The sequence below is a fragment of the Cibotium barometz genome, chromosome 43 (genome assembly GCF_041138505.1).
Source record: "Cibotium barometz isolate CiBa-2024 chromosome 43, ASM4113850v1, whole genome shotgun sequence".
Classification (NCBI taxonomy): domain Eukaryota; kingdom Viridiplantae; phylum Streptophyta; class Polypodiopsida; order Cyatheales; family Cibotiaceae; genus Cibotium; species Cibotium barometz.
This window is the reverse complement of record NC_141088.1, coordinates 33,696,439-33,716,257: the sequence shown is the minus strand read 5'-3', so window position 1 is coordinate 33,716,257 and position 19,819 is coordinate 33,696,439. Positions and strand designations below refer to the sequence as shown.

Below are 19,819 nucleotides of genomic sequence, written 5' to 3'. Positions count from 1 at the left end.
CAAATCCAACTGTTAAGGAAATAAACAAGGTACAAGGGTATAAACTTGAAGATGGATGCTTGTACTACAACAATCACTTATGTGTTCCATACAATGGGAAATTTGAGAAGTGGATCTTAGTTGAGGCTCAGGCTAGCCCAATTGCAGGACATCCTGGTTATTTGAGGACCTTTGCAACGGTTAAGAAGGGCTTTTTTTGGCCAGGATTGAAAAAGGATGTACTGAATATGTCCACCAATGCCTTATTTGTCAAAAGATTAAAGCTGAAAGGGTCAAATTGCTTGGGAATCACATCCTTTGGATATTCCGACGATGAAATGGAAGACCATAAGTACGAATTTCATCATTGGATTGTCACTAAATGCCGGATATGATTCCATATTTGTTGTAGTCTCACAAAAGTTGCACACCTTATCCTAATAAAGAAGACCTTCACTACTTTGGATATTACCATGATATTTTTGCAAGAAATCTTTCGTTTATGTGAATTACCTCGTAGAACAATAAGCGACAGAGATGCGAAGTTTACTTCTAGATTCTGGACATCATTCTTTGAAGCAATTGGAACTTCTTTAGACCTTAGTACAACTTATCATCCGAAAACAGATGGCCAAACCAAAAGGGTTAATCAAAACATTAAGGATACTCTTAAAGCTTTCTGTGGACGTGAGCAAAAAATATGATTGAATTACCTACTTCTGGTGGAATTCGCTTATAATACTTCTTATCATCGGAGTATTGGTATGAGTCCTTTCAAAGCTCTATATGGTCAAGACTATTTTACACCTTTTAATGGGTCTGACTCTCTGATTAGGATAGGAAGTTTTGAAATATCATGCCAATCTCCTTGAAGAAGATGTTCTGACTTTTCTAAAGAATATGGTACTCTTGTACGTGTAAAAAGAATTATTAAATCAAGAATTTTTGATTAAAAATAACCAAAGTTGTGTACTTTTCGAAGTAAGATAAAATGTGAAATAAATTTAGTCACATAGAAAAATTGTTTGAGTTTAGTAAAAACCTTGAAAAAATTAACATTTAGATAAGAGCATAAGTTTTAACCTAAAGATATAAGATTTACATGCGCTGAAAATTTAAAAAAAAGGTCAAATAGTAATACTAGTGCACACACCACTTAGAAAAAAAATAAATTGTGACCCATACCTATCTGTAAGTCCATGTGCATATAAGAATATGTGAAGAAGCACCTTGTTAATGATAAAATTTAAGAAAAATAAGCTCATATTTGGAATCATAAGGTGAGGTTTACCATACAGTTACGTGCATGGTTAGAAATTAAGAGGCTAGCACCATGGAAAAAATTAATTGGTTAAAAGGATTTAATGTGTATGCACCATAAAATTAAAAAGATAGTCTAAGGTAAAATGATCAGAACCCAAAAACCATGGTTCATTGAAAGGAAGGTGGTATGTAGCAAATAGTTTTGGCTGGTGGTTTTTAGCATGGGACGGTGTCGGGCTCCTCTTCTCTTAGTTACATTAGGCATGGTAGGCTCATGCATTGGATATCCTTAGTGTAGCCCACATTTACTTAAGTTAGTGGTAGTAAACTAGGGCCTATGGTCTGCAATGCCTTATATGGGTGATATCCGTGCATATGGGGAGCTCCCAAGCTATAAAAGGGGGTCACGTCTCTTCATAAACTCCATTCCTGCTTCATGGCACTCTTATGCTAGTAAAAACTCTCATTAGAGCCTTACAATACTTGTACTACACCTCTTAGATGTTATACTACCTCCAATCACATTTATGCTTGTTGGGCACTAAAAACAAGGCCAGTTATAGGCGTGGAGAAGAAGGGCTTTTGGAGGCTTCACATCAACCTGCAGCACCACCCATATATCAAAATTGCATTTCTACATGTAAGTGGACAATCCCTCGTTCAAATTTTTGAATTTATGCAAGTACATTGTCCTTTTTTGAGCTTTGAAATCCTTGGCTTCTCATTTTTTATTCTTTTCTAGCTCTCTGTTAAATTAACAATAAATAGAAAGTAGTTTATGACCCTAGAAGCATTTTATTGCCTAAATCAATAAATTAACCTCTCTGTAAAAGGTGTGCAGTCAATCTTAGAAGAGATTTAAATTGATCCATGGAGGGATAACCTTTGTAGATGATGTTTACATTAGATGTGTACCCTGCAATAAATTAATGTCGTAAACCATAGGTAATAACCTGTACATGTGTTTTGGCATTTCTCTTAGAATGACCTTAGAAGTGGCCTTGTAAATGAACAAATTATTCTTAACTTTAAACTAAAGACGGGGCAAACCTAGGAAATTAGAATTTAGAAGGGTTTCTGTTTCCCCCCAGAAAAAGATCCTTCTATTAGTTACCGAGAAAACAACCAAAATGGCTAAGTGCAAACTCGTCCCCCAATGGGAAGCGAGAGTCAAGATGCATAACAGGGGAGGATGCTCTTCTCCTCCGGTTGGCCGCTCTAGGTGGAGAAAGCTATCTCATACAATGTAGACAACCACACAAGCGGTCTATAATGCCAAATGGGCTCGCCACCACTATTTGTAAGAAAGGAACCCTGATGCCATATCCTCCGGAAGACCTCTTGGTGCTACCGCATGAGGTCTAAGCCACCCTGAAGTTGCCCCATCGACCATGGAGAGTATGAATGATATTGAGCCACATGCTCCGAATAGACTTTGCTGGTGGGGTGAGGGTGCCTTCACTACTTTGAGCTCTCCATATATGCCACGCAGCTATACTACTGCAAATCTCCCATCTCTGGCTAGAACCTAGAGTCCAACGACCTGTAGGAGAAGCTAGAACTAACACTGTGGAAATATGAAGGTGAGATACCTGAAGGGCTAATCCCCCACCTTCCTCCTCATATGGCATGACGATCACGGCCTCAGTGGCCCAAGAAAATGTGCCCCATGTAACAATATAGACAAGGGCCCGATCCATAGTGAAAATGCATAGGATCCTTTGCCAAAGCTACTAAGCCAAAATACCAATGATGCCACCACGAACACAAGCCCACTCATCTACATAGAACCGATCTAAACTGGATAGGTTAGGGCCAATACTCCTCCTGTTGCATCTAGAGCAACACAGACTCCCGAGGCTGTGTCCAAACTCTGGAAGATGCCAAGGGTCTTGTCCCCTAAGAGCCAAAATCAACTCCTTCCAAGCCAAGTACTTTGTACTAGATACTGTAGCTATGCCACCTCCGAGTCTGTCCTCTGCCGACTGTAGCATGTTATATCCCCACCCATACTCCAGAAATCCCCTTGTGGTAGGGACTAACGAACTGTGGCCCTGCCTACTGTAGCGTTCAATGTGTATACATTCAGGAACCCCACACAGTCCTCTCCAATCTTGATGGTCACTCACTGAGCTCGTCCGTGACAATGGTGCTTGAGTCGACCACCACTACCAGCAATAGTTGCTCACTGATGGAAATACATACTCCACCCTGTGTCTCGGAGGGGCCAAAAGAGCGGGACCAGCAGGTGTGAGTCCTTCCTTGCAAGATCTTTCCGCAGTAGCGGGTACATCCCTCTGAAAGATGGTGCTCCTAAATGAAGAGTATGTCAATGGGTCCACCAACTGCTACTCTGTGGACCTCCTCTCTAAAGACACCACGCCTCTGAAAGCAGAGTGGCCCCCCCAAACCTTGGATGTTCCATGAGACAATCCGCATAACTAAGATCGGTGGAAAGCGGAACTATTAAACTGCCCTCCACTTGAAGAGTCTTGGGCATGGGTTTCGATGGAGAGTAATCACTGTTGGTCCTAGGGCAAAGCAAGGTTGTTAGAGGCGTCTGTTTTATATATATATATATATATATATATATATATATATATATATATATATATAATATGTAGTGTAAGTTGAGAGAGAGAGAGAGAGAGAGAGAGAGAGAGAGAGAGAGAGAGAGAGAGAGAGAGAGAGAGAGTAGAGTGTGTATGTATGAGCCTTGAGGGAGGGAGAGAAATGAAATGAAATGTTATATTAACGTCTTCAAAAGGCCAAAGTGACCTCTGAGACCAAAGTTACAACCATGTGACATCTGATACACTGTTTGGAAAAGAAAAGAAAGAACTGAAGGTAAGTATCTAGCCCTACAATACATCAGTAGGGAGCATCCGGAAGCACCAACAAGGGAGAGTGGGAAGCTAATGCTACTAGTCAAAATGGGGTACATGAGTACATGGATACATGAATACATGAATATGGGAGTACAAAAGTACAACAGTATATGGCTGGAGTCGTAATCATCCTAGGAGCTCTAGCATGGGTCTCTGCCGGATGGCCTAGATATCTGCCATAGTGAGATGCCTGGTCGGACGAGCCCGATGCCTCGCAATGATGCTCTGAATCCTCCGGTGTAGGCTCCGTCTCCGATGTGAGGATTTGCGAACCCTCGGGCGTCTCTGTGTATGAGAGAGGGAGAGAGAGGGTGTGTATGAGAGAGGGAGAGAGAGTGTGTGTGTTAAAGAAAGAAAGCTGTATCAAACGTTTGCAAAAGGCCAAAATGACCTATGCGACCAAAATAGTCCATCCTCATCATTTGGATACATCATCAAGATTCAAGGGTACAAAGTAAAATGAAATGAACCGGTAGAGTATAGAGAGAGCTCCAAAAGTGGGTATAAAAAACATCATCATCCTAGTGTGTTTGAAGTTTGAACTTTGGGTCTTGAGAAAGGCTTAAGGGAGGGAGGGAGAGAATGAGGGAGAGGGGAGTGTGTGTGAAAGGGGCTGCCTTGGGCCCTTAAAGCCACCGTCTAAAGACTCAAGCCAGCTAAAAATAAAAAAATAAAAAAAATAAAAAATAAAAAAAAATTTGTGGATGCCTCGATCGGGCAGTCATACGCCTCGAACTGTTAGAGGCGCGCCTCGTAACAACTATGGGGCAAAGTTGCGCCAGATGGGCGCAAATCCTAGCCTCCATGTGGAGCCACTTTGTTTGAGCCCTGGAGAATGCGTACTCTGGACTCCACTTGTCATAATGCAAGTAATTTGTAGGAGGGGGGAAGTGGTCTTGCCACTGAAACATGAAGAAACACAAAGAAACAGCACCTCCAGGCTGGAGGACACCATCTCCCTTGCCTGATCTTTAAGGCCCGAGCCACCCAAACTTCATCCGAGCCAAGGGCTAGAGGTGGTTAAACACGTCAATGATACACAGGTTGTGCAAATGGTGCAAGAGCTCTATGACCTGCCCCTGAATAGCGGTGCATATGCGAATGGGAGCCACCATCTCTTTGAACATACCAGCTCCTTCGACAGGAAGGCATTGGAAAAAGCTAGTCAACCGGCTGCCCCAGCACCGCGGGGCCGGGGGGGGGGGGGGGGGGGGGGGGGGGACGCCTTGCGTCTCGGGAGGGAGAGCCCGCAATGGAGAGGTAGCAATGGTCATCTCTGCTGGCTCCGTAAAATGATGGATCAAACAGCGGATTGAGCTGGCCAGCTACCTCCGTTCCAAGTCTGGCGCAGGCGGGAGGATACAGTTGATTGGAGGATTAGCATGGCACGGGAGGTGCGCATGGCTAGATCGTTCTCTTGTAGCATGTGATGGAGTTAGAAGGTAGCTACTTCCTTTGCGTGTTGGGTCTCACCACCTTCACTCCAAAGGGGGGGTTTGTTGGGTATTCGGAGCCCTGTGTGTGTGAAACACAACCTTTAGATGGCTTAGTGTGTTTATGTGTGTGAACAACCTCTTATAGCCGCTTTTATGTGTGAATGTTATAAGCAGTAATGTCATTGGCCTAGCCTTGTGTCATTGCTTCAGTAAGTGTGTGTCAAAAGACAAGGCTATAAGCCTATAAAATCATTGTACTCTTTGTAGCTTGTATCACATCTAATCATAATCATTGAGTCATGCATATGCTCTCTCTAGAACTTTGTTCTCTCTCACACACACTGAGTATCTTTTGTCCACCATAGCCTTGGTCCTGTAAACCGTAGCCCTAAAACCTTTAAACCCTAGAGGTTGCAGAGCCAAGGCCAAGGGCATATATCCACAACATCTCAATCAGCCAAGTAAACCTCCACATCAGCGTTTTCCACTGACGCAAAAAGGAGGACACTAAGCATTTAGTTTATGCATAGCATTCAAGAGTCAGATTTGTGATCTGCAATCATTGTGATCACTCATTCATTCAATAATGTACATTAGGAGTAGGTTAGGTAAAGAGTCTCTCTCTTCTCCTTCTCTACTCATCATTGCGCATGTGATTTGTGTTAATCATCATTAATCACACTTCCACATAGTTAGCATGTTACACAACCCCTATCCCCAGCCGTCCAGCATCAGATGTTCCAAATCCCCTATATAAAGGCGTTCTAACTCTCATTCCAGGCATCTGAGATCTTTGCAAGAACCCACAGCATTGTGTGCATGCCCCAGGCAGCCCACAGACAAGAATGCAAGGTCGGTTGGTCTTGAAGCTAGACGACCAGTAGAGTTGCAAAACGCTGCACGTATGAGGTTCCTGAAGGGAAAATGCAGGCATCAAGGGTGCTACCCAGCAGCATCAAAGGAGGCAACCAGGTCTACTCTTCCACAGGTGCTCTGCACAAATCCATTGGTCAAAGTTCGGTGCTGATTTACAGCCCACAAGTCAGTCCATACACATTCAGCGATGAAGCAAATACACCTTCACGGTAGAGGCCCTTCAGAGGTTAATTGGGACCCAAATGCGGTGTACTTTCCTCTGTCCGTCTCTCATTCATTTTCTTATGTGCAGATCATCAATTTGTGGATGCTGAATTCTGTTCTAACCAGGTAAATGATTCTATCTCCAAGCTTCCGCATGTCACATTAACTGCAAAAGAAGCCTGGCATAAGCTAGAGACTCTTGTTGGTGCAAGAAGGAAAACGCTCAAGTTTTGTACCCAAGCAACGACTCTTTAGCCCAAACAAACAATTACGAAGCTCATTAGCCGCTCAAAATTTGTCATGGTGAAAAATAACAAAATTAAAATCTCTTCTTGATGATAAAGAGAGCAATTCTACTAGAAACGTTCTCAAAATTTGTGAATGTCTCCTTCAAATGGTTTGGATTCTTAAATTGCACTCTTACTTGATGAAGAACGCAGGGAGAAAAATCAAAGTCATCAAGCTACTTCACTCGTCATTTGGGGAACTATAGAACAAGAAGTCCAACATAACACTTGACTGAAACTTTAGGTACAAGCACAGCAGAAAGTATTACGCTATGTCTTTCAATTATTTTGGATATATAAAGCTAATTTGATGCAGAGGTAAAATAGTACATACCTCGAGCTGCATACAGCATTGCAAGTTCTTGAAAACGGATGTCATAACAATGCCTACACCAATCCTGCCAACATCTGCACGGCACAAACTTCAACGAGAGCATGCAATTCATGAGCCATATGTAGCAACAATTAAATTAGGGTTTCTCACTAGCATTGCTACTTCTCACACCTTACCCATGAAGGTGTAGCCTTAGAAGACAAGCACCGAGTTTGAGAGATGTGGGCATAGCTTCACTTTATGCACACACACCTTTGTCTCTCTTCAGCACACCAAGTGTGACATTAGAAATGGGTACATGACAATTTACCAGCCAAGTTTATAGTGCAAATTCATTGCGTTTAAGGAGGCCAACAGGGATGGGGAAGAGGATTTTTTTTTCACGGGGGACCGGGAGAAGGGGGGAAGGGAGGAGGGGGGAAAGATTCAAAGCACTCAAAACTGTTTTCTATATTTGTATCAACCTACCTAGTGAATCACTGTAACACGCAACTGGCTAGATTGTGTTACGCATAGCAAGACCTTCTTTATACCTTATGTAGTGAGCATGAAGCAATCCACTTAATCTTTATACACAGGAGGTAGAGCTGAAGAGAGAGAAAGAAAGAAAGATATATTAAGCGTCTACTAAAGACCCAAATGGGCGTATAAGACCAAATAATGTCCATGGCATATCTCATCATGGAATGGAAAATAAAACAGAAAGAAAACATAAACATAGCTATCTCATTGGGGTGATACAAAACTGTCCATGGAATACTAAGAACATAGAAACATGAGAGAGAGAGAGAGAGAGCCACAGACGACACCAGATTGGGTCCCAATTTACCCACTGAAACCCCCCCCCCCCCCTGCTGTATTTGCTTATATTTCTTTGGAGATTTGTTACAACGAAGAGAACTTACTGAAAATTGACTGACGTAGACTGCCAAACACAAGGACGTTGTAGACCGGACGTCTACTGAACCATCAAGCGATTTGAAGCCACTTCAGATAGCCTTATGCACACCAAGATTTGCAGAGGGAGATGCACAACTGGAAGGCTGACTGCTGAAGAAATCTTTGGGGCTGCCTACGGACTGAAGCACTAGGTGCTTGCTGAGATTTATGCGTGTAAAAGACCAAGGTCTTTAGGCACACATATCTGCACTGTTTCTATGACTGGAGAATGATTTATGAGATGATTTATGCAATGGTCTAGGGGCTGCTCATATACTTTTACAGGCTGTTGGTCGGTGGCTGCAACTGCTGTCGGCCTGCATCAAAAAGCCCATGACCTGAATAATCAAGCATTAAATGCTGCGCTTTTCTCTTGTGTGAGGCCTGGCTGCTGTGGCATCTCTTGATGCTGGCCAATCGGCAACTACACCACCTGGCCAACATGGTTTCTAGGCCCTGAAGGGCTGCCAACTGGGTCTTGACTCTTAGAGGCTCCCCCATGGGCTGGCCCATGTACCTATGCTTCTGCATGTTGTAATATGCTTTGTATATGCACCTAAAGGACTGACTTCACATGCCCTAATCCTCAGATGACCGAAATGTCTGTTCTCCAAGTGGGTTAAGGGACTCACCTTGACATCTAAGGTTGGGAGATTGACCTACGTAGCTCGTACCTGACATGTCCCGGACTGGACTCACAATGGGGTCATGGCGTATGATAAGTATTCCTAAAAAGGTACTAAATTTTTGTGTAAGTATAGCACTGCTGATGAGCCCTTAGTGCATGGTGCATGTGATAATTGTCTCCTCCTTAGCTTGGCGGTAGTTGCATGGCCTCCAAGTAGTCTCCCGATAACTAGGGGTCCTCCTAGAAGAAATCCTTGTCCAACCAAACGGCTTCGTGAGTGCCTCGGCCCTTGAACTTTGAGTAGAATTGTCTCATTCTTCGATCGGAACCATGCTTCCACTTATGGAGGAGAATCTCAAGCTCAATGAGTTTTGATTCGTTGACCACTTCAAGCTACTACTCATTCAAAACCTCTTGTAAGGATAGTTCAACATATCATGATGCGGAGAAATACCCAATCTCCCTCCTTGTAGTTGACATCTTTGTGAGACTTGTTGGCTTGCCTGGTGTATGCTTCCTTTGCTTTGATTAGGCACTCCTTCACTGACTCCATCTCTAAGAATGTCTCTGTGGTCTTGTTGGCCCGATACCATCCTTGTAAGAAGTGATGAGAAACGATGAACAAATGTTGTCTCATATGGAGTCCTACCAATGCTAGATGAACCAGTATCGTTGAGAATTGCATGCACCAATAGAAGATATTGTTTGCACTTTGATTGCTTGTCTTGGCAGTATGACTTGAGAACGTCGAAAGCCAGTTGATTGTAAATTTATGTTTGGCCATCTATCTGTGGATGAAAAGCACTAGCTTAGTCCAAAGTTATCAAACAACGCTCTCCAAAAATCAGAGGTAAACTTTGGATCTTTATCTGAAGTGATCGTCTTTCGTAATCCACAAATTGGGTACCAAAGATGAATGAACAAGCAAGCAATATCTTCCGTTGTGGCCATCTATTTGCACCAAATGAGCATGCAAAATTTGTTGAACCAGTCCACAATGGTCAAACACTTTGTATTCCAAGTTCTGTAGCGGTTGGAAAAGGACCTACGAAATCCATACTATAGCCATATTTGGTAGTGATGTGTGAACACATTAGGACCAGCCGGGGCACTTCTTTCCTCTTTAAGACGTTTTTTCTCCGTGCTAGTATATGCCTATCTTGGGGTATACTTATCTTTTTTTTGTACAGCACACATTCATTATCCATCTATCATCTCATTGTGTGCTCCCTTGAGCTTCTCCATTTTGTGTGTGTGTGCGTGCGCGCGCGCATTCCTACAACCTTGTTTCCAACATTTGGTATCAGAGCATACGCTCCTCGCCCCAGTGCTCCTGCCTACCCTTCACCTTGAGTCACCTGTCTTCTTGAATTGGATCAAGGAGTCCTTCGATCAAATTTTCATTCCAGGCGCGTTTTAGGGACCGTTCATGTATTTTTCGGTTCTCTACATACATCTTTAGGGACCGGATTTGTTGTCAGGTGCACCCATGCACTGTGGTACACTCATCAACAATGCAAGAACATGTACAGAAGTAGTACCTTGATAGGATATTTTGTTGTGTGCCGTGACGCCTTTGTGAGCCCAGCCCGGGACATGTCAGGCACGAGCTACGTAGGTCAGTCTCCCAGCCATAGAGGTCTGTCAAGTCAGTCCTCTTAACCCACTTTGGAGAATTCAACAAGTAGCCCTCATGTAGGTGCATGTAGATGTCAGCCTCAGGAGTAGAAGTCTTCAGAGGCATGTTAGCTACATCCACGTAGTAGGTGCCAGCCCTAAGGTCAGCCCCAAGGAGGGACAGCCTTGCGTGGGTATCAACACCCTCAGCCATCACCAAGGCCCAATCGGCAGACCTAGATAGGACCTGGGCAGTATAGTCGGCCAAGCTAGACCAGATTGCAGTCGGCCAACAGCCAAGAAAAGCCCATGACCTTCATTTAATGCTGTTTAATCCAATCGTGGCATATTTAAAACAAGCCGATAGCTTCTAAACCAGCCGACTTGCTCCCATTGGACATATAAAAAGGCAAGCCATCCTCAATCCATAAATCATCAGATAAAAATCAGAGCTCTCAACAACAGTCAAGCATGTGTGCTTAGGCATCCAGCCTTTGCATAATTTTTTAAGCATTCTTTGTGCATTCAAGCCCAAGGCATCCGAAGCTCGGTCTCTTCCAGAATTCTCAGCACACCAACCCTCGATGTCAGGCCGGTTTATTCTCTTCGAAGATAGCTTCACAGTTCGCCTATAGCTTATGCCCAGCTTTGCCCAGCATTTGGTCACTTTTTGTTACATGGGTTCAAGTCTCTCATTAGGTGCTCATCACAATTAATCAATCATAAAGCACCCATGTTACACCCAACTCCTGCAAGCGTTCCCATCTTGCCGATGAAGAAAACATAAGCATAACCTCATTGAATCTGTCAATGTGTATCAAGGACTCACACCCGCCTCTGGATCTCAACACTTGCCATTGACAATGTCCAATTGTTTCGTACCACAATGATCCAACATGCTAGAACCTCGAGAATCGCTTCTCCTTTTCTTCAAGCAAAAATGTGATGTGCACCATCTTTCCTAGAGTGCTACATGGGCATTCTCCTTCATCTAGGACAGATGATACCTTTTCTAATGGGCCAAGAACATGTTGTAAGCCTTAGTCCAAGGGACAAGTCACCACGCGCCATCTAGGTCATGAGGATTTGGTCCTATTGTGCCCGTGGTGGCACAAGTCTTTTGTAACCCATTTTGCAAGTTATAATGTTATACAAGCCTACTCCACAATTATTAGACCTATAAATAGGTATCTACAACAGCCAAGATTGTGGTCAAGTCCTATGAAAGTGTCATTTTTTTCTAGAAACTAGATCCTTCTATTAATTATATGTAAAAAGTACATGCCCAAAGCCTATCAAACGAGAAAAAACATTGGGGAGGGTAGTCCCCTTCATGGTTGACCACTCTTGGAGGTGACTACCTCAGGGAGGAGGGGGGGGGGAGCCAAACTGGTGGCATGTAGTCCCAAGTGAGGTCATCTGTGCTATCCAATAGGAAGGGGAGCTGTTGCTAGGTGTAGAGGAAGGCCTCTCAACGTCTCCACATGCGGTCCGAATCTCCCTAGAGCTTCCCCCACTGACCAGATGTGCCATGCGGCAATGCTACTGATGATCTCCCATCGCTCGCAAGTGCCGAGGGACCAAGCTACTATTAAAGAGTTGGGAGTGGGGATAGACTCTATCCTGCAATGGGTGATCCTAAGGGCCTGATTGTCATCTCTCTCCCCATGGTGAAGGGCGGGTCCTCATTTTGTCACCCATGCAACTACCCCCCAAGTGTTGATGCAAGAGGAAGTTTGAGAGGTGATGAAAAGACGAAGAATACTCAGCCAAACCTACTGCGCTTTGGGGCACAGTCCCACACGCAATGGCGCTGTGACTCCTACGGATGGTTGCATCTCGTGCACTGAGCTGGACGACCACCAATGGCTAGCCACGTGCCAACTGCTAGACTCTTGTGAGCTAAGAGTCACCTTCCAAGGTCGGAAGTTGTTCCATAGTCGCTTCCAATAAGTCTCTGAGGAAGCTAGGTGAGATGTCATTGGAGAACCATAAGTCTACTGAAGCGCAAATACTGTCAATCTCGTGCATTTGGATTATGGCAGCCAAGCCTAGTGGAAAAAGGGGGTGGTTGGACTCTCAGCGCTGAAGGGGTCATCCACTCCCACTTGCTTGGGTCCCACTAAATCCGCATCAAGGGCTGGCCCTCCAAGAGCTAGAGTCTCCACGACCTCTCTCAAGCAACATGCGTTGGGTGGGGGGAGAGGGGTCAATGTGCCGGCGGTGTTCATGGAAGCCGATGATCCAGACCCTTTGAACTGAGCCACCATTGAAGTCCTCTATTGGGGAAAGGGTCCGACATCCATGACATCCGACTGAGAAAATGAGAGCTGGTCCCCCGTCAAAGCCTAGAACCGCCAAGGGGATGTCGTGACGCGTGAAAGCTCCCAGCCACTGAGGGAGGGAGCAGTGGGTCTACCAGCCGAGAGGGATGATTGAATCACTGGCAAGGACTATCTGCTCTCTACCTCTGATTACTGCGAGGCATCTGTCCTGAGCCTCCTGTGGAAGCCGCTTGAAGCTAGTCACTCAACAAGAGACTGGATGGGGCCCCAGGAGATGTGACAACACGCGCCCATAGGATGATGGTTGGGCATCATGAAGTGGCGGTTCCACATCAACTACTCTCGAAGTCTCTCCTTGTTCGAGGTCGCGGGGGGGGGGGGGGGGGGGGGGGGATTGGCTTGAGGTGACCCCAAGATTGGTGATTTTGTAGAGGCTTCCATCATGAACTCCATTGGCCACAACCGAGAGTGTCTTTTGGCCAATGACCTCAACCACCTCATCATCAAAATAAACTCCAAGTCCCTTTCGAATAGCCACGTGAACGGAAAAAAAGTTCTTTGAAAGCCGAGGCACATGTAAAACTTCATGGAGAGTAGCAAAGGAACCAAGAGAAACATTACCAATACCAAGAACGGGTAAGGAAGAGTCAAGAGTCATCTCCAATGCAAACCGAAGAAGAAAACGACTGGTAATCCTCCAAAATATGTGAATGTTTGGTCATACGGGTGGAAGCACCGCTGTCTCACTGACCCACTCAACCTTTGTTGGTGTGTCACTAACCTCTATGGAAGAAGTTATATCTGTGATCACGAGGAAAGTATCCTGTGGAGAGGTAGGGGGAGAATCTGTAACTGCCATATATGCCACTTTGGCATTACCCTCATCCTTCACCTTTTCCTTGTCTTTGTTCTTATTAGAATCCTGAGAGTTATCTTTGTCTTTGTATTTGGCTTTGGCTGCCTAAGAACTGTAACATCAAGCAAAGCACCATTCCTCCATATGGCCTAATCTGCCACAAAAAGAACATTCACCTTTGGCCTCTGTAGAATCCTTCTTGCCCTTGCCTTAGGCAGCTTTGTTGTTGTTGTTGTTGTTGTTGTTGTTGCCTCCTCGTCCTCCTTTGTTCTTGCACTTATCTTGGGCAACAAAAGCAAATTCCAACTTTCCTTTGGCTCTCATCAAGCACTTGTCATGTAGATAACTCATAACTTCAAAAGATGGAAGAGGCTGGCAAAAGTAAATATGATCTTTGAAGGAATCAAAAGAGGGAGGCAATTTACCAAGCAGCTTATGGATCAGGTTGTTGATTGCGCTCCCATATTCTTCAAGTTGTCGCTTGATGCGAGTGAAGTCCCCAATCTTATCAGTGATATTGTCAAATTCATTGATGGAAATCTTCTCAAGATCCGCCTCCAGCTTGGCAATCTTCCTTGTGCAGATAAACTGTGCCTATATGGCCGAGTCATGCAATGAAATGATGATGAGGCGTGCACGAGCATCCAAAACTCCTGGATCCACCAAGGCAGGTGTCATAACTGATGTCCAAACACTAGCACCTTCAAGTAGCAACTGGGTATAAAAAGACCAAGTATGATAATTGGTGGCTAAAAGCATCATGGAATCACTGATTTGGGAAGGAGTTAGGATGGAACATGAGAGAAAGAAGGCGAGAGGCTTTCTAGGCCCAGATCTGAAAACACAAGTCTTTATGTGCTGAAATCTGTAAACAACAGGTTCTTGAAAGAAAAAACGCAGGTCCTAGAGCTCTTCTAGGCTTTGATACCATGTGAGAAATTTGTGCTACTGCTGTAAATCTGAAAACAGAGAATAAAATAGCATATATGTGTAGACAGTAGACTGCAAATGATCAAGAACCTGAATATGAATGACGGTACAGAACGAGGGAGGCCCGTGAGTGCTGGTATGTACAAGTTAGGGCTGAAATCAAAGATGAAAATGATGTGGGAATGAGGCACCTATTCATATAGGTCCTCATGAGCTGGTCGGCCAGGTCCTTTAGGCCGACTTGGACATAAATCCATAAAATGGTTAAAAAAAACTCCTAAAAATGGTGCAAAAATAGTCGATAAAATATGCAGTGCAAGGCCTCATAAATGGGCCAGATACAAGCATGTAGGGAGTCCATCTGCGGATGAACAATATTTCCAACATATACTACCCTCAGGCCAAATCACTAGGCATTTGGGATACCCTTTGGGTTGGAACATATCTTTCAAAGTAGCAGTTGAATGGATGCTCACAAAAGTCAAGCTCAAGGATGATTACTGGCACTCGTCTACATGGCCTTTGCATGTCAAGTTGCGAATAGTACAATCAAGCATAATGGCTTACATACAGTTCTTCTTGTCGTTGATGTGGGACAATAAATCGATTGACACATTAATGTCATCAGCAATGGAGCTGTTATGGAAAACTAGCTTTGATAAGAAAGGCTTTGAGGCTACTAAAAACGGAGCATGTTTGCAGCCCTAAAATGCATGGTGGACTGAATATTTTGAATGTGCATTACCATATACTGGCTCGGAAAAGTACCATGATAATAACTTTCGTAGAACAAGGACAACCATGGGTTGTGTGTGTGTATACATATACACACACACATATATAAGTATGTATCTACGCGCGCGCGCGCGCGTGTGTGTGTGTGTGTGTGAGTATATGAATATGCCCTTGGATTCCCAGTGTACGATGGATCTTCACAGAGGCCTGATCTCGAGGTTTGAGCACCACCTTCAAGGACCAGTTTGCTCACAGATTCCCTCATCCAACTCTCATATCCATTAGTTATCCTCTCCTTCTCATGCCTCAGTCTTTGTTGATGAGACTTCTTTGTGGCATTCATGCTTTGGTCACGTACCCGTTTCTGCTTTGCAGAAAATTTCCTCCCAAAAGTTGGTTCTTGGTTTACCTAAGCTCCGTCAACTACCACATATATGCTCATCTTGCACAATGGGTAAACATCACAGAGATGCTTTTCTAGAGGAGGCTACACGAAAGCTCGAGCTTATTTATGCAGACTTGGCTCGACCTATGGAGGTTGAGTCCCTTTAAGGGGCTAAGTATTTCATGCTTTTGGTGGATGATTATACTCAAAAAGTGTGGGCATGTTTTTTGGCTCGAAAGTCTTATGATTTTGCCAGTTTTAGGACTTGGATAGCCATCGTTGAGAATTAGTCTCACTTTATAGTTTCATTCTTGTGGACTGACAATGGTGGTGAGTTTGTACCCTTTGATGAGTTTCTTGCATTGAAAGGTATTCAATGACAGACAACAATTCCTTATACTCCTCAGCAAAATGTAGTTAAGAGGAAAAATCGGACCGTGAAGGAGATGGCGAGATCTTTATTGCATCATTTTGGTCTTCCTCTCGTGTTTTGGGGAGAAGCTGTGGCTACTTCTGTTTATCTCATAAATCACTCACTCACGAAGGCAGCTAACGAGTTGACACCGGAGGAGGCATTTTCTGGACATAAGCCATCTGTATCACATCTTCGTGTCTTTGGTTGTGTTGCTTTTGTTCATGTCCCATATACAAAGCGGACTACTCTTGCACGTAAGTCCAAGAGGATGATTTTCACAGGCTATAGCTCATGTTCGGTCTCAGCTTTCACAGCAGTTTGAGATGACTGATCTTGGATTACTTCATTACTTTCTTGGTCTTGAAGTATGGAAGCGCGATGATTGCATTTTTATTTCTAAGGAGAAGTATGTGCGCAAATTGCTTTCTCTTTATGGTTTGACACATTGTACTCCACTCTCGTGTCCCATGGATCCTAGTTCCAAGCTTTCAAAGGACGATGATTCTCCTTTGGTTGATTCTACTGAGTACCAGCAGTTGGTTGGTTCATTGCTCTACCTCAACAACACTCATCCGGATATCTCTTATGCCTTGAGTATTCTCAGTCAATTCTCCTCTATGGCTCGATGGTCTCATTGGCAAGCTGCTTTGCGAGTTCTTCGGTCTTTGTGGCACATCCAGTTATGGTATCACTTATTCCAGTGGTTTTGATTTGGTGGGATTCACGGGTGTTTATTGGGCTGGTTGTGTTGATTCTCGGCGATCTACTTCTGGATATTGTTTCTACTTGCATCTGGAATGGTTTCTTGGAAGTCTTAGAAACAGAGGATTGTTGCTACATCATCTACTGAGGCTGTGTATAAGTCCTACCTTCTCTCCATTACTGCAGCTTTGTGGATTCATCAAATTTTGGAACATTTATGCTGTGCACATGATTCTCCTGTCACAATTTTCTCGGACTACCAGAGTGCTATTGGTTTGGCAAAGAACCTGGTGATTCGTGGTCAATCCAAACATATCGAAGTACATTACAATTTGTTCGAGATTGGATCAAACTTGGTCCTCTTCGCTTGGTGTGTTGTTCTACCAAGGACAACCTTGCAGACCTCTTCACCAAACCGGACGTCTTACTTTAGCGTGCCGGCGTTGGTCCGCCCATCTGGCGCTGAAGAGGAGGTGTTGGAAATATTGTTCATCCCCAGATGGACTCCGTGCATGCTTGTATTCGGCCCATTTATGAGGCCCTGCACGGCATATTTTATATGCTATTTTTTGCACCATTTTTAGGAGTTTTTAAAGAAATTTTCAGCATTTTATGGATTTTTGTCCAGGTCGGCCTGTGGGACCTCGCCAACCAACTCATGAGGACCTATATTAATAGGTGCCTCATTCCCACATCATTTTCATCTTGATTCAGCCCTGACTTGTACATACCAGCACTCACGGGCCTCCCTCGTGGTGTACCTTCATTCATATTCAAGTTCTTGATCATTTGCAATCTATTGTCTACACATATATGCTGTTTTATTCTCTGTTTTCAGCTTTACAGCAATAGCATAGATTTCTCACAGTAATAGTATATCTCCTGGCCAGAGTATACTATGCCAATCTGCATGTTTTAGTGGTACCAACTTTGGCTTTCTAAAGTTAATTTTCAGCCCCACTGCTGTCCCAAACAATTGCAAAACATCCATAATCACTATCAAATCCCTTGGAGTATCTGCCCGGAAGAAAAAAGAGTCATCAACATATGCATGTGCAACCATTGATGACCCATCTAGTTACACCAGTCCATCTAAATTTCCTTTTCAAGTAAGAATATCCATGTACATCAGCAAAGGATGAGTGGCAATTGCAAACAACATTGCACTTATTGGGCAGCCCTGTCTAACCGATTTTCTCAGGGTCCAGGGTGATGATAATCCTTTCCCAATGATACATCTAGCTATGCTTCCTGCATACAACCAATAGACGACTTGTGTCATTTTCAACCCTTTGTTAAGCACATTGGCTATTCTATTGGAGATCATCTTTGTCACCAATTTGTATAGCACTGGGATTAAAGTGATAGGTCTCCAACTAGCCAAGTTTAGGCATGCATTCTTTTTTGGAGCCAATTTCACCAGGCCCTCTTGCCAAGAAGCATGCATTACTCTTAGAAACCATGCAACATTTATCATTGCCAATAAAATGTCTTCCAATTCCTCTCGAAAATATTGAAAAAAATCCACGGTCAATACATCCCATCCTGGTGACTTCCACTTACCCAGTTTGGCAATAGCACTTTGCAATTCCATGTTCGTGAAAGGAGATTCCAACTGTGCAGCTTCTTGTTGATTAAGAATTGGTGTCACATTGATAAGCATCCTGGCTTTCGCTTTCAACTCTTCTCACGAAATGCCTTGGTGTAGCAGAGATTGATTGGAAATGTGCCACACATTCCCTTTCAAGATCATTTACGCTGATCATCAGTCTTTTGTACATGATATATGCTTTGCTTTTGTCTCTTAGCATGCAAGCTTTTGAAAAAATGTTTTGATGAGCAACCTTTATCTAGCAAAGACTTTTGCCTAGCTCGTATTTGCCATTTTTTCAATTTCCTCTGATTGTTACAATCTATCATATATCGTGCATTTAAAAGCTTTTCTTCTTCTTGCTGATTCAATTGCCTTGTTTGTGCAACCTCATGCAATGCCTACACATCTACTTTGCAACGGTTTATTTCCTTTCTTTGCCGCCCCATATACCATCTGCCATATTCTATAATGATAGATTGCATCCTTCTTGCAAAGTTTCTCCATGCTAAGTCCAGTTCATAGCAGGTATCTTCTCTAAATAATGCAATGTTTTTGTACACCTTTGCTCGATAAGTATCATGTGACAGGTAGGAGTTATTGGCTACACACAGTCGTTTACATGGGAGTCTTACATAGTCCATAGCAATTTCAAAATTCATCCCCACCCATAATGAATAATGATCCGATAATTGTGATTTTTAATCCACCCATACCTTTGCAAGGCTCGGATCCCCATTGTGTACATTTGACATATAGCATCTGTCAAGTCTCGCTTGATACTCTAATTTAGCATTATGCTCAAATGTGAATCCTCTTTTGTTAGGACAATTCACATTCCACACATCCATTGTTACAGTGTCTCTAATAAATATTTGCCAGGCAACTTTTTCTGCTGCGACCATGTGTGAATTCCTAGATGTGTTATCTTGCACCGATGGAGAGTTATTGAAGTCTCCTAACACAAATGTATTTGTCAACCACGAATAGACAGTCAATCTTCTCCAGAGTTCTGCCCTTTTAGATGACACTGTCAATGCATATACACTTGCAAATTCATGCATCTTCTCATTCAACATACATTGCAGCACGATGTATCTACCAAGATGATGGCAAGCATTGGCCTCAAAGCTGTCCATATCATTATGCATGTATCTGAATAATCAACAATTCCCACATAAAATATCATTATGCATGTATCTGAATAATCAACAATTCCCACATAAAATATAATAAAATATCTAAAACAACCTGCCAAAAGCATGTTGATTATGTTCTTCCAAGCAAACCACGTCAAGATTTGCCGAAGCAACATAATCCCAAAGCAACCTCCATTTATTAAGATTAGACAAGCCTTGTACATTATATGTTATATATTTACATGGTGTCGTGTCCATCATGCATCTTGCATATAATCATTTGCTAATACCAAATCTCTCTGTAGCTCTCCATGCATTTGTTGCAAGTAT

The 19,819-nt window shown here is 43.4% G+C and overlaps 1 protein-coding gene across 1 annotated transcript in view; it reads right to left on the bottom strand.

Moving 5' to 3' along the window:
• LOC147613852 (Nitrilase/cyanide hydratase and apolipoprotein N-acyltransferase family protein) overlaps nt 1-19,819 on the bottom strand; it is a 41,069-nt gene that overhangs the window by 7,496 nt on the left and 13,754 nt on the right. The window contains 2 exon segments of the mRNA XM_086781827.1: nt 7,268-7,318; nt 7,321-7,341. Coding sequence (XP_086637953.1) covers nt 7,268-7,318; nt 7,321-7,341 — 72 coding nt within the window.